This window comes from Armigeres subalbatus, chromosome 2, assembly GCF_024139115.2.
Source record: "Armigeres subalbatus isolate Guangzhou_Male chromosome 2, GZ_Asu_2, whole genome shotgun sequence".
NCBI classification, from domain to species: Eukaryota; Metazoa; Arthropoda; class Insecta; order Diptera; family Culicidae; genus Armigeres; species Armigeres subalbatus.
Genome location: NC_085140.1, coordinates 99,180,534 through 99,199,091, shown reverse-complemented (window position 1 = coordinate 99,199,091; position 18,558 = coordinate 99,180,534). Strand labels below are relative to the sequence as shown.

The 18,558-nt window shown below is 36.4% G+C and overlaps 1 protein-coding gene across 7 annotated transcripts in view; it reads right to left on the bottom strand.

Annotated features, from left to right (window-relative positions):
• Positions 1–15,660, bottom strand: part of LOC134210348 (F-box/LRR-repeat protein 6) — a 36,139-nt gene extending 20,479 nt beyond the window's left edge. The window contains exons 1-2 of one of the 7 annotated variants that reach the window (XM_062686395.1): positions 15,487–15,660; positions 12,047–13,627 (exon numbers count right to left, since the gene is read on the bottom strand). In XM_062686395.1, the coding sequence (XP_062542379.1) occupies positions 12,047–12,649 (603 nt within the window). In that variant the 5' untranslated portion in view covers positions 12,650–13,627; positions 15,487–15,660. The remainder of the gene's footprint in view (positions 1–12,046; positions 13,628–15,486) is intronic. The other 6 variants (XM_062686397.1, XM_062686396.1, XM_062686398.1 and 3 more) reach the window with 6 other exon arrangements.
• Positions 15,661–18,558: the final 2,898 nt, after the last annotated feature.

The following is an 18,558-nucleotide window of genomic DNA, read 5'->3' as shown; positions in this document are numbered from 1 at the left end:
TGCGTTGGACTAATTTGAAACACGTTTTTCATCTCCGAGTTTTCGAAATAACTTCGCTTTGCGATCACATTTCTGAAATACATATCTCTGGCGAGCAAATGTATGCAGGGGACAGGGGACAAAGCCTTGTTGATCACTATTGAATTTGATAACGATCGACCATTGCGTTTAAAAGTTATTAAGAAAATGGAATCGAACTATATAAGCACCATATAAGGTTGGTGTCTTGGCTAAATGCAAGAAAGGCAGTATCACCACTTGGTGAATTAAGTTGGGTTTTTCGGGATCAATTCGAGAAAAAATATCGTAAACAATCAAATAAATATATGTATAATGTAGATAATCAAAAGTCTAACCTCGTGCTCCAAATAATTTTCAAATACATATAATTTTGACATTTTTAAAATTATTTAGAGAATTGCATCCCATAACTCGTTGTGGAGTTTTGACGTAGAATTAGGGTAAACTGGGGTAATATGCACCCCCGGGGCAAAACGACCTTTTGGCTTTTTTAGCGGTGTTCCAGGAATATTTTCAAGAATGTTTACTACTGAGTTGGTAGTTCGAGATCCGAACTACATGCTCTGTAGTAAATACTATCGAAAAACTGCCGAAAATGTACTCAAAAATGCCAAAGGGTCGTTTTGCCCCGGGGGTGCATATTACCCCAGTTTCCCCTACGTCTTTCGGTAAGATATGTAGGGGGGTCGTTTCAAAGTTCCAATAAGGTTGATGTTGGTGTTCGCTTAAAGCGAACGTAATCAAAAATTGGAGTATAGGATAATGTTTATACCCTAAAGAGAGTGTTTATACTAACCCTTCCATTCAACAATAGGCAGTATAATACTTCTTGTACAGGATTTCTTAGCGATTGATGACGAATAAATGTTTTTATTATTTTTTTCTGATGACATGTAAACATTTAATTTTTACTTGTGATCAGAAAAATAATAATAAAAACATTTATTTGTCATCAATCGCTAAGAAATCCTGTACAAGAAGTATTATACTGCTTATTGTTGAATGGAAGGGGTTAGTAATAACATTCTCTTTAGGGTATAAATATTATCCTATACTCCAATTTTTGATTACGTTCGCTTTAAGCGAACGGCAAATTAACACCAAACAGCCGATGTGTCACCAGTCAGTCACGAGAGTCATCCCATACACATCAAATCATTCGTATCAGCACAAAATGGCAGCTTTTCATCACATGATCCACAGGATGCAGACGATTCCCCTGAGCGAAGAAGGAAAAACGAAGGAGCTACACTCAAAATAATTGTCACTTTAATTCTACTATAAAAAGTCATGTAGACTTTAAAAAACGAAACTTTCATCGGCCTTACTGGAATCAAATAAAACTGACTCAAATCACAAGTGCATCTTAATAAGAATTGTAGTGGAATTCATTAGAAAACATAGAAAATAATATCTATATACTCTTCTAGTGAATTCTACTCAAAATGAATGTATGAAAAATATATGAGTGGGGTTCTCAGAGCGAAATGTACGTTTATTAACAATCGCTTATGAAACATGTTGCAGAAGCATTATAAGAACGATTTGAAAAAATATGTTTGAGTTTGAATTAATTTTTTACTCCTTTTTTTGACCTCGTCCGCTTCTAGTGGACGGGATATCAATTACAGGGATACTATAGAAAAAAATTATCGAAGTTTCACTTAAAATTTAAGTACATGGCCAAACGAAAATTCACTTAAATTTTATTTTATTTTCTAGTGAATTAAGAATAATGAGTGCCATCACTAATAAATCATTTAACTTTTACAACCGAAACTACATGGAAAATATCTGCATATGTTTTCAAGTAGCTTCTAAGTGAAAATTATTTTGAGTGTACAACACATCTTGGAAACAGCGAGGATAAACCACACTCAAAATAATTTTCACTTAGAATCTACTTGAAAACATATGCAGATATTTTCCATGTAGTTTCGGTTGTAAAAGTTAAATGATTCATTAGTGATGGCACTCATTATTCTTAATTCACTAGAAAATATAATAAAATTTAAGTGAATTTTCGTTTGGCCATGTGCTTAAATTTTAAGTGAAACTTCGATAATTTATTTTCTAGTTTCCCTGTAGATGGTATCCCGTCCACTAGAAGCGGACGAGGGCAAAAAAGGAGTAGAATGTTAATTCACACCCAAACAGAATTCTTTGCAAGTCGTTCTCATAATGCTTCTGCAAAATGTTTCATTAGCGATTGTTCATAAACATTTTTTGCAAATCGTTCTCATAATGCTTCTGCAAAATGTTTCATTAGCGATTGTTAATAAACATACTTTTCGCTCTGAGAACCCCACTCATATATTTTTCATACATTCATTTTGAGTAGAATTCACTAGAAGAGTATATAGATATTATTTTCTATGTTTTCTAATGAATTCCACTACAATTCTTATTAAGATGCACTTGTGATTTGAGTCAGTTTTATTTGATTCCAGTAAGGCCGATGAAAGTTTCGTTTTTTAAAGTCTACATGACTTTTTATAGTAGAATTAAAGTGACAATTATTTTGAGTGGGTGGCAAGATGTGTAGTTGTGTTGGTAATCCGAGCTTGGTGAATTTTGTACTCACCCACACTCAAAATAATTGTCACTTTAATTCCACTATAAAAAGTCATGTAGACTTTAAAAATCGAAACTTTCACCGGCCTTACTGGAATCAAATAAAACTTACTCAAATCACAAGTGCATCTTAATAAGAAATGTAGTGAAATTTATTAGAAAACATAGAAAATAATATCTATATATTCTTCCAGTGAATTCTACTTAAAATGAATGTATTTGCAAAAAATATGTTCGAGTGTGAATTAATATTCTACTCCATTTTTTGAGCTCGTCCGCTTCTAGTGGACGGGATATCAACTACAGGGATACTATAGCAAAAAATTATCGAAGTTTCACTTAAAATTTAAGTATATGGCCGAACGAAAATTCACTTAAATTTTATTTTATTTTCTAGTGAATTAAGAATAATGAGTGCCATCACTAATGATTCATTTAACTTTTACACTCGAAACTACATGGAAAATATTTGCATATGTTTTCAAGTAGCTTCTAAGTGAAAATTATTTTGAGTGCAGTGAACTTTTCGGTTTTCTTATATGGCAAAATGTTCACAATTCGATTTTCTTATGGCAACTAACCAAAACAAAGATAAAATGTCCGTCGAAATTGAAGTATTGCACAAGATATTTCTCATGCAGTACTAAGATTCCGTCGTATTTATGCTGACAACACATCCCTTCATTGAAAATTTTCAACATTTTGCTCAAAATTGTTACTTTAAAAAAGTAAACAACAGCTGATTCGGTTTCTTTATGGAAAATTTTCGATGAATTTTCTTCCGTTGCAAAGGCAAAACACTCACCAACACTCGCAAAACTCGGCCGTTTGGGCCACCCGATATATATACCACCCTGCTTCTAGTGGATGGGATATCAACTATAGGGATACTATAGAAAAAACCCAAATTTATCCACCGGTGGTGATGATGCCTTTCTCGATTCAATATGTTGAATTCGAATTAATGTTGTAAATGCAGTGCTTATTGCCTACATTTCGGCGGTAAAAAGATTTGGTGCAATTCTAGTACGTTGCTTAAAAATTACTTACCGTGGGTTACCCTGGGTTGCGCCACGGCTAAAATGATTAATGATTCAATGTGCATTTGTGTTTTGTTGATTAAAAAATAAAAATATAATCCAAACTTCTTGACTTATTAAAAAACAAAAACAATAGTGTCCAACTAGGAAAATTGCTCCGTCGAATGAAACCAGTTGCACTCGAATCTGTCAAGCCCTTCTATATGAAACGCGTTTAACACAAAAAATATTTATGGGCTACACACATACACACTTTTGGAGTGAAATTATAGCCTTGTACGAGAAAGGCAAAAATTGTCGAAGTTTCACTTAAAATTTAAGTATATGGTCAAACGAAAATTCACTTTAATTTTATTTTATTTTCTAGTGAATTAAGAATAATGAGTGCCATCACTAATGAATCATTTAACTTTTACACTCGAAACTACATGGAAAATATTTGCATGTTTTCAAGTAGCTTCTAAGTGAAAATTATTTTGAGTGTACCGAAAGGCGGATTTCATGGGTTGAGTAACAACAAAACGAATGATAGCGCACTGTACGTCAAGCTGCCTATTTATCAGGTGCTCGTAGGATTGAATCGATTGAATAGCTACACTCAAAATAATTGTCACTTTAATTCCACTATAAAAAGTCATGTAGACTTTAAAAATCGAAACTTTCATCGCTCTTACTGGAATCAAATAAAACTTACTCAAATCACAAGTGCATCTTAATAAGAAATGTAGTGGAATTCATTAGAAAACATAGAAAATAATATCTATATACTCTTCTAGTGAATTCTACTCAAAATGAATGTATGAAAAATATATGAGTGGGGTTCTCAGAGCGAAATGTATGTTTATCAACTATCGCTAATGAAACATTTTGCAAAAGCATTATGAGAACGATTTGCGAAGCAAAATGTTTGAGTATGAAATAGTTTTCTACTCATGTTTTTGCCCTCGTCCGCTTCTAGTGGACGGGATACAGATCACTAATAGGGATACTATAGGAAAAAAAATTATCAAAGTTTCACTTAAGATTTAAGTACGTGGCCAAACAAAAATTCACTTAAATTTTATTTTTATTTCTAGTGAATTGAGAATAATGAGTGCCGTCACTAATAAATAATTTAACTTTTACACACGAAACTACATGGAAAATATCTGCATATGTTTTCAAGTAGCTTCTAAGTGAAAATTATTTTGAGTGTATTGTAACATGGTTAGTAACTATCGAAGCGCTGCACATAGGAGTAAAAAAGTCAAATCCTGGCCAAAACTATTTTTTGCTGTTATTTAGGCCTATTGTGGCCTAGGATGAAGTAATAATTGTAAATTATAAGTGAAATGCAATTTGTCTGTAATCTATCCACCTTACAGTGTAAAATCAGATAAAAACCTCAAAATATTTTTTCCAATGAAATCCCGTGCTTCCACTACGTGAACGTATTGGTTTTAAAATGCGTAAATTTCAATAAGTAGCAAGAAACCCGTAATTAAAAGACAATCAATTAACTACTTGGACGTCCTAAAACATCGAAACTACCTTTAATTTTAAAGCATATGATATACAGCTGCCAAAGGGCTTTTCTCGGTTTTTGAAAGTTTCGAAACACTGTTCAACCGTGTTTGTCATGGAAAGCAAGGAAACACCGTACGATATCTCTGGGATGTTCTGGGTCATCCAAATTATTACTAAGATCGGGACATGAGGTCTATTGCTGCTAAAAAGCTTTTATGTTTTTCAAAGTTCCGATATGGTTTCGATTATATCCATTATGTGTCCTGGAAGCTCAACAGTTATCATAAGATAGTTTTGGAATATACTGGGCAATCCGAACTATCCTTGAGGCTTGTAAGACCCATAATATCCCGAATCTATCACACAATGTCCGTTGATCTACAAGGAGATGTTATATACTTTGAGTGACGACATAGAACTAGTGTCGTGGTTGTAAACCGAATGTTCTGAACTCAAGGATAGTCTGGATATCTGTTGATATCCTATGATATCTGTTGAGCTTCCAAGATGTAAAAGATTGGGTTGATAATACCGAAATTTTGAATAACTTAAAAGCTAAGGTCGTAGTTGTAGATCGCAAATTCTAAATTCCCAAATATCCCAAAATGCTCTCCGCTGGATCTTGCCGTATAGATCACCTTTTCTTCCAAAGAAGAACTCGTAAAATAGATAAAAATAGTAGTTGTTAAGTGGCCTTCACCTGGAACATAAAATTTATAATTTTAATTATAGTGATAAGCAGAATAGAGGCATACAACTATAATTTACTAATTATGTGCAAATAATAGCTTGATAATTACATTTTTGACATGTAAAAGTCCAATTTGCTTGATACTTCACAAATAAAGCACGAAAAGTTCAATTCAAAACCTCATTTTTAAGCCCAAATTGTATTTTTGCCTTTCTCGTATACTAAGTATACGGTAAAGGCTATATGATCGCTCCAAAAACAAACTTTTTATAGAAGGCCCGGAGACCCATAGTGTTATATACCAATCGACTCAGTTCGACGAATCGAGGTGATGTCTGTGTGTGTGTGTGTGTGTGTGTGTGTGTGTATGTGTGTGTGTATGTGTGTGTGTGTGTGTGCAAAACTACACAAAAATGTCACTTATTTTCGGGCACTTATCCTCAACCGATTTGCTCGCAACAAGTTGCATTCGACGCAGAATCCTGTCCCATTGTTTCCTATTTGAAATTGGTCAGATCGAACTATGGGATCAGAAGTTATGGCCAAAATACAAATTCATACGAAAAAATCGCGTAAAAAATGTCACTCATTTTTCGGGCACTTATCCGCAACCGATTTGCTTGCAACAAGTTGCATTCGACGCAGAATCCTGTCCCATTGTTTCCTATTTGAAATTGGTCAGATCGAACTATGGGATCAGAAGTTATGGCCAAAATACAAATTCATACGAAAAAAACGCGTAAAAAATGTCACTCAGTTTTCGGGCACTTATCCTCAACCGATTTGCTTGCAACAAGTTGAATTCGATGCAGAATCCTGTCCCATTGTTTCCTATTTGAAATTGGCCAGATCGAACTATGGGATCAGAAATTATGGCCAAAATACAAATTCATACGAATAAATCGCGTAAAAAATGTGTCATTTTTCGGGCACTTATCCTCAACCGATTTGCTTGCAACAAGTTGCATTCGACGCAGAATCCTGTCCCATTATTTCCTATTTGAAATTGGTCAGATCGGACTATGGGATCAGAAGTTATGGCCAAAATACAAATTCATACGAAAAAATCGCGTAAGAAATGTCACTCATTTTTCGGGCACTTATCCTCAACCGATTTGCTCGCAACAAGTTGCATTCGACGCAGAATCCTGTCCCATTGTTTCCTATTTGAAATTGGTCAGATCGAACTATGGGATCAGAAGTTATGGCCAAAATACAAATTCATACGAAAAATCGCGTAAAAAATGTCACTCATTTTTCGGGCACTTACCCGCAACCGATTTGCTTGCAACAAGTTGCATTTGACGGTGATTCCTGTCTCATTGTTTCCTATTTGAAATTGGTCAGATCGAACTATGGGATCAGAAGTTATGGCCAAAATACAAATTCATACGAAAAAAAAGCGTAAAAAATGTCACTCAGTTTTCGGGCACTTATCCTCAACCGATTTGCTTGCAACAAGTTGCATTCGACGCAGAATCCTGTCCCATTGTTTCCTATTTGAAATTGGTCAGATCGAACTATGGGATCAGAAGTTATGGCCAAAATACAAATTCATACGAAAAATCGCGTAAAAATGTCACTCATTTTTCGGGCACTTATCCTCAACCGATTTGCTTGCAACAAGTTGCATTCGACGCAGAATCCTGTCCCATTGTTTCCTATTTGAAATTGGTCGGATCGAACTATGGGATCAGAAGTTATGGCCAAAATATAAATTCATACGAAAAAATCGCGTAAAAAATGTCACTCATTTTTCGGGCACTTATCCTCAACCGATTTGCTCGCAACAAGTTGCATTCGACGCAGAATCCTGTCCCATTGTTTCCTATTTGAAATTGGTCAGATCGGACTATGGGATCAGAAGTTATGGCCAAAATACAAATTCATACGAAAAAATCGCGTAAAAATGTCACTCATTTTTCGGGCACTTATCCTCAACCGGTTTGCTTGCAACAAGTTGCATTCGATGCAGAAGCCTGTCCCATTGTTTTCAATTTGAAATTGGTCAGATCGAACCATGGGATCAGAAGTTATGGCCAAAATACAAATTCATACGAAAAAATCGCGTAAAAATGTCACTCATTTTTCGGGAACTTATTCTCAACCGATTTGCTTGCAACAAGTTGCATTCGACGCAGAATCCTGTCCCATTATTTCCTATTTGAAATTGGTCAGATCGGACTATGGGATCAGAAGTTATGGCCAAAATACAAATTCATACGAAAAAATCGCGTACAAAATGTGACTCCTTTTTCGGGCACTTATCCTCAACCGATTTGCTTGCAACAAGTTGCATTCGACGCAGAATCCTGTCCCATTGTTTCCTATTTGAAATTGGTCAGATCGAACTATGGGATCAGAAGTTATGGTCAAAATACAAATTCATACGAAAAAATCGCGTAAAAAATGTCACTCATTTTTCGGGAACTTAATCTCAACCGATTTGCTCGCAACAAGTTGCATTCGACGCAGAATCCTGTCCCATTGTTTCCTATTTGAAATTGGCCAGATCGAACTATAGGATCAGAAGTTATGGCCAAAATACAAATTCATACGAAAAAATCGCGTAAAAAATGTCACTCATTTTTCGGGCACTTATCCTCAACCGATTTGCTCGCAACAAGTTGCATTCGACGCAGAATCTTGTCCCATTGTTTCCTATTTGAAATTGGTCAGATCGGACTATGGGATCAGAAGTTATGGCCAAAATACAAATTCATACGAAAAAATCGCGTAAAAAATGTCACTCATTTTTCGGGCCCTTATCCTCAACCGATTTGCTTGCAACAAGTTGCATTCGACGCAGAATCCTGTCCCATTTTTTCCTATTTGAAATTGGTCAGATCGAACTATGGGATCAGAAGTTAGGGCCAAAATACAAATTCATACGAAAAAATCGCGTAAAGAATGTCACTCATTTTTCAGGCACTTTGCCTCAACCGATTTGTTCGCATTAAATTGCATTCAACGCAGAATGTCTCATATTTTCTTATTGAAAATTAGCCAGATCGGACTATGGGCTTAGATGTTATGGTCAAATTACTATTTATTGTGAAAAAGAGTTCAAAAAAGTCTAGCTCACTTTCTTAGCACTTAGACTTCATCTATTCCCCAAGCAACACAATTTCAACAAATCTGGTTGCAGTAACCATATTGTGACTGAATCCGGTCATATATAAGTTACTCTGATTGATGTGCAATATGTGTGCTTCTCAGGTCGCTCGCAACAGATTGCATTCGACGCAGAATCTTGTCCCATTGTTTCCTATAGAAACTTGGCCGGATTGTACAATTGGGTCAAAAGTTATGGCGAAAATACTAATTTTAAAACTACTAAATAAAATGCCATTTTCTGCTCTTATGCTCATCCGATTTGTTTGCAACAAATTGCGTTTGGCGAGAATTTGTTTATGCATATAAACAAATATGAAAAATAAGACCAATCCACATACTGGTGTTATTTGAGATTTTTCCAAACCTTCTGAACGAACGAGAAAGGCACCATCACCGCTAGGTGGATTAATCTGGGTTTTTTTACAATAATCTGGGACATTTATGAAATAGCCACAGTATGCAGAATGTTCTTGAGTATCTTAAAAAAATATAACAATGTAAAAATGTTGGAAAAAAATATTTTGGGTTTTGGCCACGAATTTGTTCTAGTTACTCTTCTGTGCGCTGGTAGGATACACATATACTCATAATTTCCAGAGACCTCGATATTAATTAATCCAGAACTAACTAAATCTGACATTATCATGTTAGCCTCATGATATACAAATGCAAAATTAGTAACTTGGCTTAGAAACCTCGCAGTTAACAACTGTGGAAGTGCTTAATGAATACTAAGCTGCGAGGCGGCAATGTCCCAGTGGAGCTGTAATACCAATAAGACGAAGAGGAAAAAGATTACATGATGGAACTAGAGCCTGGATAGCTAATATTGTTCTTGTTGGAAGTAGACAAAAAGTTTGTTGAGTTCAATTAGTTATTCATGTGTGTAATCAATTAGGACGATATGGATTAAATTCCCGAAATTAATAAATTTTAAACATGAATCTTATAATAACAAGAATTAAGAGTCTGATACTGCTATTGCTGCTATATTATTGCCCTTAGCTTCTTGAGAAATTCTAAAGGTTATCTGGAATTCCTAATTTAAATTCCTTGCTTATTTTGACGCTCATTGACAAAAATAAACCCTTGCATATTAAAACAACAAATAAATAAAATTAGGAACCACAAATACTCCTAACAATCTTTCAAGAATAATGGAATAATTCTGGAATAATGTTGATGCATCAGATCATGTCATTTTTCCAGTTCTGATGCGTATTTAACTATAACCATCAGAACTATTTTGAAAATTAATTAAAAATTTGAATATGCCGTTTTTCCTCAAATACAGACAATACAGACAGCGCCGTAGCGTGGGGTTGGCCGGGTTGGCCCCCGCCAAGGGCGCCAGCCCTCAGGGGGCGCCGGAATCAAGAATTACGGTATGGGAAACAGAACAATTTTATTCGTTACATGGCCAAATAATAACAAACCGACCATAAAGTCCAAAGGTCTATGGCGGAGATATTTCAAGAAATCTAATCTTTCTTCTATCTCAAATAAACAAGTCGAATGATTTGGTCCTAACTTTGACTTCCCTTTCGGTTTCTCTGAGCCTTTCGGAACCGTCTACAAGGGGCTAAGAAAAAGTCCAGAAAACTTATATTCAAAAAGTTATTTGAAAATTGTATATCGGATTGTTACCATTTTCGGGCACAATTACTGCCACAAGTGTTGACCAAAATTGTAAAAGACCTTTTGCGCTAATGACTTATATTGGGTTGGGGTAAGGGTAAAGATGGTGTAGATTTAAGATAAATTTGCTCATTTCATTCAGAAAAACTCAAGGGGTGAGTAACTCTAAACTTTGCGATAATATCACTCATTGTCTCGCAATAGTATTTCCTGATATTTTTCCATGATTTTCGTCAAACAATGAAACGGTTGCTAGTTCGTTTGTTATGGCATTTGTCAAGTTAGTTATTTCTACCTTCCACAGATTCTAGAAAACTTTCAAACCGAATTTTATGTTTTTAATACCATCAACACAAAACTTGGGCCCCAAAGGTTTCTCAACAAGTAACAGTAATATAAATAGTTGTTCAGTGTTTTTTTTAAAGAATTTAAAGGAGATTGAAATCATATGTTGCCTAAAACTGGGTGGACTGTATCGACTTGGTAGAGTTGTGTTTCATGCTTTCCCAACCATGGCTCTTTGATCAATTTACCGTAGATACGGCGTAGTTTGTCGCTAGTATTTGTTAGTATTTTGGGATACTGTCGAAAGTTTAGAGTTAGTTGCCCCTTGGCCTAATTTCACCACATGGCCGTCCTGCTTCCGATGTCGATTCCGATCACTTCAAAGTTGGATGTTATCCATTTCCAGCCCACTGACAGATCCATTCTTATGTTGTATCCGAACTCCGATAGCGATTTCGATCAAAGATCAATCCACTTCAGGGTTGGATATCCAAACATTTGACATTTCCAAACATTTGACATTAGTATATGATTTGTCACGATTTTCAAATCTCTTTTCTCTGCTATGTACTTGCAAGTACGTCAGTTTCTTCCACTAAAAGCAAAAAATAGCTGTTAGGGCACTATGAGCTGCAAGTTTAGCAATTTTCATGATCTTACAGCCTTGGTGTTCCAACAGATTCCATACGAGGATCCAGAAATGTCCACGACTCTACCAAGTCCTAACATATCTCACCATATTTTGCAAATTAATGTAAAAGCTCACAACATTTAAAAACTTTCCAGGGACATACCGCCATAGTAAAAATTCATAAAACATTAAATGTTACTGGATTGTTGAATGTTGCACATTTTTCCTTAGTAAGAGAGGGGCGCCCAAAAAAGATTTCGCCAAGGGCGCCGAGAGCACACGCTACGGCTCTGAATACAGATTTTTATTTTAGGCCAATACAGATTTACTAAAAAATCATCTGACAGCCAGATAGACTTTATTTTCATTGGGAAACGTTTCCCAATGAAACAAATCCTATCCTTCCTATGCGCTTGAAAAAGAAAGATGATTAAACGTCAACAAGCTCTAAAGCAATTGGTTCCCACTACGGGTGCTCAATATCCGGAAATTAGGCAATAAACCTCTTATCGAACAAGGAGCGTAAATCTTGATTTTCCTTACCTCACTTTGATACATGGCCACCATGGCGCGCCGCTTGGATCGCCCGCGTGAAGATTTGTTCATCTTGCGATCCAGATCACGCATGGTGGTCGGTTTCCCGGAGGACTTGAGCGCCAAACTGCCGTTGGAAATCGGCGCAATGTGCACCTTGGGTATAGGAGCCACCGCAATGGCAGGGACCTTCTGCACCGGAATCTCGACCGGTGGTGCTTTGTCGGACCCACCCGGTGGGCTCCGATTGTGTATACTGCTGTTACCGGTTTTGCCCGGCTCCGGTTGGGAATCATTCGTGGTGTCGTTGCATGTGTTATCCGAGCTACTGTTGGTGTTGCTGTGATGCAGTTCCCGAGCAATGTTCTCAATGGTTTCCTCCGGGATGTCGCCCCCTCCACCGCCCGGTGGCGGTGACACGAGGCTACTGCTGCCCTGGGATGACTGGGATTGCTCTTCGAGGAGATTGCATGGGTGAAGATCGATGTCTTCGTCGTCGTCGTTGTTGTTATTGTGGTGATGATCAACCGAGCGTTCCTCGTCCGGTGAGATCGGAATGAGAGATTCACTCCGTAGTTCTGGAGCGATACTGGGTTCGGTAAGAGTCTCCATGATTTGATTTAATTGTTTTCCACTTCTTCGTAGAATGCAATGATCTGTTTGTAATCTTCGACAGTTAATATGTGCACTTGATGAGATGTGATGAAACCATTTTTTCTAATACAGTCCATGGATGGCGGAGAAAGTGTGATACAGAATTGATCATCACTGATGAAGGTGTTTGCTGCAAAAAACTATCATCTCATTGATTCAGCGACGAACGAAGGTCTAATGTGTTGGTTGATGTCCAAAAACTGCCTAAGCCTACATTTTTATTATTTTCAATTTTTTGTTTGTACATACAACCTTCTGCGAATGTATGCAATCTGTTTACATTAATAACAAACACATTCGCACGTGCTCAAATTCCACTTTAATCACTCCAGTACTTCTTTGGACTGCGTAGGTGTGGGTGTTCACTTCTGACCATTAATAACTTTTTCTTCGATGAAAATCACTGCCGAAATTCGTCAATGGCTCACAAGTTCATTCACGATTTACAATTCTTTTGACACATTGATAAATATCGTTAACAATTTGTTTCGAACTTTTTTTTACTACGTAGGGGATCCCGAAAGCTTGTTTTACACCATTTTTTACGCGTTCAACTTGACAACAGAACTATTCCTGTTTATAATCACCAGTTGTGAAGTTTTCCACTTTTCCGATGCACTTTTGCGTGACAAAACGCACACATTTATAACCGTACAGTATTATCTGTTGGAGTGAATTCACACACGCACACTTCTGAATATTTTCATACTAATGTCATAAATTGTAAACAAGACAGTTTTTTTTAGTAAGATTTTGCACAGTTCGATAACAGCTTACACAAATATATCAGAGTCTAATACTCGTTTTTCGCTTCATGAAACATTTTGCTTCGATATAAACCAGATTAATATTTCCATTTCACTGTAATCTGTACTTGATGAGAAAATTACGTCCTATCACTAAAAAAACCTATACACAGAATGCAGATCCAACGTACTGCAGGAAAGCAAATATATTACATTCTAATACAATATCAATCCACTTTGTTCACTATAGGCAAAAATGGCCAATGTGATTCTTTCAGTTAATCACTTATTTTGATTAAAGCTTTTTTCCTGTTGGATAATCACATTTAACTTTTGTGCGCTTTTCTTAGCATCGCTATCTTGGATTGTCGTTTCTTTTGGGACTGAATGAAACAAGTCCCGATGAATAATATCACACTATTTGGACAAAAAGCATCGCGTAGAAGAACTCACGTAGTCGCAAATTGGTTTGACAGTCTGGTGAATGATCCATGGAAAAATTAATTTTGATTAGATTTTCTATTGCATAAAAAGTTTAAAAACTCGATTTGATTATGCATAGCTTTCACATGTTTTATTCGAAAAATGTGTTGCAGTCCTGGGATTGAATCCCATTGTAATCACATTTTTTTACTTCTATCAATTCAATGAAGATAAGATTAGTGCCTTGAAAAGTAAAAACGAAAAAAAGGATATGAAGCTGCAAGGGCTGGATATAGAAATTTTAATTTATGAGTTTCTTTTATGACGCAGCTAAAACATGGTTAGTTTTGCTCCTTAAGTTTTCGGTATTTTGTAAATATTACAAATGTGAAAATGTACAGGCTCCATATACAAAAATGAATTACTGAATTACAGTCGTTGAGACCCTCCTTAGCCGTGCGGTAAGATGCGCGGCTACAAAGCAAGACCATGCTGAGGGTGGCTGGGCTCGATTCCCGGTGCCGGTCTAGACAATTTTCGGATTGGAAATTGTCTCGACTTCCCTGGGCATAAAAGTATCATCGTGTTAGCCTCATGATATACGAATGCAAAAATGGTAACCTGGCTTAGAAACCTCGCAGTTAATAACTGTGGAAGTGCTTAATGAACACTAAGCTGCGAGGCGGCTTTGTCCCAGTGTGGGGATGTAATGCCAATAAGAAGAAGAAGAAGAAGAAGTCGTTGAAAAGGCAACTGATGATCAGTAGATCAACTGCCACCTGCAACTCATGTTGGTCACCAGAAACTCATTTTCGAATTTTGAACCTTGTAATGCAATGTAATCATGCAGCGGCTTAATTATTTAGAGCTCAGCCCGAGAATAGTGGTGAATGTACCTATCTAAGTATCGTTTATATTTTTCCAATTTAGTTTGTAATAGTTCATTGCATTAAATGCAACACAACCATGGAAACGATGTACACTTACAAACGCACCATAGGAGCAAAACACAACAATTTACATCTAACTGTTATTTATCTCCAACCGATGGATGATGCTCAAAGATGCTGCTGTTCCAATCCAAGTAGGATGGCTGCATATGTGAGCGCGATAAACACAAAAACAACTCAATAAAAGAGTTCTTTCTCAATTAGCTAATACTCTCTCCGCTTTCCAGTGTTGCCACTACTATATGTGAAAGTTGTACTTTTAGGTTCAACAGGTTTTTTCTATGGATTTTTCAGCTTTATTATGCCCTTTTTCAAGCTTTTTGTCACAAAATTTTATTTAAATACTTCAAAGCATTTTTCTGAAGTTTAATAATGGTTAAATTAGTGCATAATGCGAGTGTAATCCATGGACCATTATCACTGCTACATACTTATGTACCGACAACAAGTTGAGGAGAGGTGAGAGATAATAAGAAAATCCTAAAGAATATGCGTTAACAACACGAACGCTTCTGCTGCTGTACCCTGAACCGCTCTCTCTCTCGCTCTCTGTATGTGTTCAAGTATTTTTAGGTCATAAACTGGAGTTCTTTCACCGATGCTTTTCTGCCAGCTCGACAATGATTTCCAATGGGAAAATTAGCCCTTTCCAATGGGTTCCGGCCCAACACTACACCTTCTATCGCTTGCTTTCGAGTTAACGCACTTAATTACACTGTACAATTAGTCACACTCGACATATAAACTCATTGAAAGAACCGAATTTCCCGAGCACTCGACTAACTGCGTCCGATGCAAATCCGAAACCGATGGCGATTTTCTTCTGTTTGATATCTGCTCTCCGGTGGAGAAGGAGAAGTGATTTTTTTGTTCTCTCGTGAATGATAATATTCGGATGTGTAGGTGTGATTCAGAGAGATCATTTGAATGGAGGACACAAAACACAGAGACCGTGAATGAGTGAGGTAATAAAATTTTCTTCTAATAGCGGTTTGTAGATTCAAGTTTTTGGCGGCAGAGGCGCTATTCTAAATTGACAGTTTGATACTATGACTTGTAGCTTTAGAACAACCATTTGTTGATTCATAAAATACACCCTACTATGAAAACAAAAAACTCAAAACTCAATTACACGAGTTGGCTATAAAATCCTCTTAAAAATATATGATTTCTCGAGGAAAATATTACGTTTTGGTATAAAAAAAGACAATAATGTTTGGGATTATTATCGATCTTTTTTCGGTTAGTTTCGGTCGATTTAGTGACCTTCGACCATCTTCTGCGGACACTAAAAATCAAAGATATTATTTAAAACACATAGAAAAAATTACTGAAAAACACACAAAACACATTATTAAATCTTTCAGTCAACTATAAACCATGGTTCTATAGTCGCGACTTACTTAAATGTTCTCGAGCTTTTACCAATAGATTTAAGTAAGGGTATGCGATAACACATTTTTTCCTGACGAAACGAAGCGAAACGAAATTAGAAATGCTATTGTTGATTCGAAACGATACGAAACGAAATTCAGATTTTCATCCAAGACTTCGGAACGAAACGAAATCGAGGTCTATTTGATTCGTCATTTTACGAAACGAAACGAAATTTATTTTCTTTCCGCGGAATTTTTACTGAATAGTTTTTTTTTTGCTTTAACGTTTTGGCTCGAATCTCGAACATGACCCATATTCCGTACACTGGCGTTATAGCGACCTGAAACAAAAACTTTCTTCGGTTTTTCTTATTGCGGGTTAAGATTACAATCGCATTCAACCTGCTATGGAGAAAATTGCACGAACTAAGCAAAAATTACTATTTAAAAACGAGTGCTCGGAATATGAGTCATGTTAGGAATTTGAGTCAAACGGTAATAAAAACCCAGATTAATCCACCTAGCGGTGATGGTGCCTTTCTCGTTCGTTCAGAAGGTTTGGAAAAATCTCAAATAACACCAGTATGTGGATTGGTCTTATTTTTCATATTTGTTTATATGCATAAACAAATTCTCGCCAAACGCAATTTGTTGCAAACAAATCGGATGAGCATAAGAGCAGAAAATGGCATTTTATTTAGTAGTTTTAAAATTAGTATTTTCGCCATAACTTTTGACCCAATTGTACAATCCGGCCAAGTTTCTATAGGAAACAATGGGACAAGATTCTGCGTCGAATGCAATCTGTTGCGAGCGACCTGAGAAGCACACATATTGCACATCAATCAGAGTAACTTATATATGACCGGATTCAGTCACAATATGGTTACTGCAACCAGATTTGTTGAAATTGTGTTGCTTGGGGAATAGATGAAGTCTAAGTGCTAAGAAAGTGAGCTAGACTTTTTTGAACTCTTTTTCACAATAAATAGTAATTTGACCATAACATCTAAGCCCATAGTCCGATCTGGCTAATTTTCAATAAGAAAATATGAGACATTCTGCGTTGAATGCAATTTAATGCGAGCAAATCGGTTGAGGCAAAGTGCCTGAAAAATGAGTGACATTTTTTACGCGTTTTTTTCGTATGAATTTGTATTTTGGCCATAACTTCTGATCCCATAGTTCGATCTGACCAATTTCAAATAGGAAAAAATGGGACAGGATTCTGCGTCGAATGCAACTTGTTGCAAGCAAATCGGTTGAGGATAAGGGCCCGAAAAATGAGTGACATTTTTACGCGATTTTTTAGTATGAATTTGTATTTTGGCCAAAACTTCTGATCCCATAGTCCGATCTGACCAATTTCAAATAGGAAACAATGGGACAAGATTCTGCGTCGAATGCAACTTGTTGCGAGCAAATCGGTTGAGAATAAGTGCCCGAAAAATGAGTGACATTTTTTACGCGATTTTTTCGTATGAATTTGTATTTTGGCCATAACTTCTGATCCTATAGTTCGATCTGGCCAATTTCAAATAGGAAACAATGTGACAGAATTCTGCGTCGAATGCAACTTGTTGCGAGCAAATCGGTTGAGATTAAGTTCCCGAAAAATGAGTGACATTTTTTACGCGATTTTTTCGTATGAATTTGTATTTTGACCATAACTTCTGATCCCATAGTTCGATCTGACCAATTTCAAATAGGAAACAATGGGACAGGATTCTGCGTCGAATGCAACTTGTTGCAAGCAAATCGGTTGAGGATAAGTGCCCGAAAAATGAGTGACATTTTTTACGCGATTTTTTCGTATGAATTTGTATTTTGGCCATAACTTCTGATCCCATAGTCCGATCTGACCAATTTCAAATAAGAAATAATGGGACAAGATTCTGCGTCGAATGCAACTTGTTGCGAGCAAATCGGTTGAGGATAAGTGCCCGAAAAATGAGTGACATTTTTTACGCGATTTTTTCGTATGAATTTGTATTTTGACCATAACTTCTGATCCCATAGTTCGATCTGACCAATTTCAAATAGGAAACAATGGGACAGGATTCTGCGTCGAATGCAACTTGTTGCAAGCAAATCGGTTGAGGATAAGTGCCCGAAAAATGAGTGACATTTTTTACGCGATTTTTTCGTATGAATTTGTATTTTGGCCATAACTTCTGATCCCATGGTTCGATCTGACCAATTTCAAATAGGAAACAATGGGACAGGATTCTGCGTCGAATGCAACTTGTTGCAAGCAAATCAGTTGAGGATAAGTGCCCGAAAATGAGTGACATTTTTTACGCGATTTTTCGTATGAATTTGTATTTTGGCCATAACTTCTGATCCCATAGTTCGATCTGACCAATTTCAAA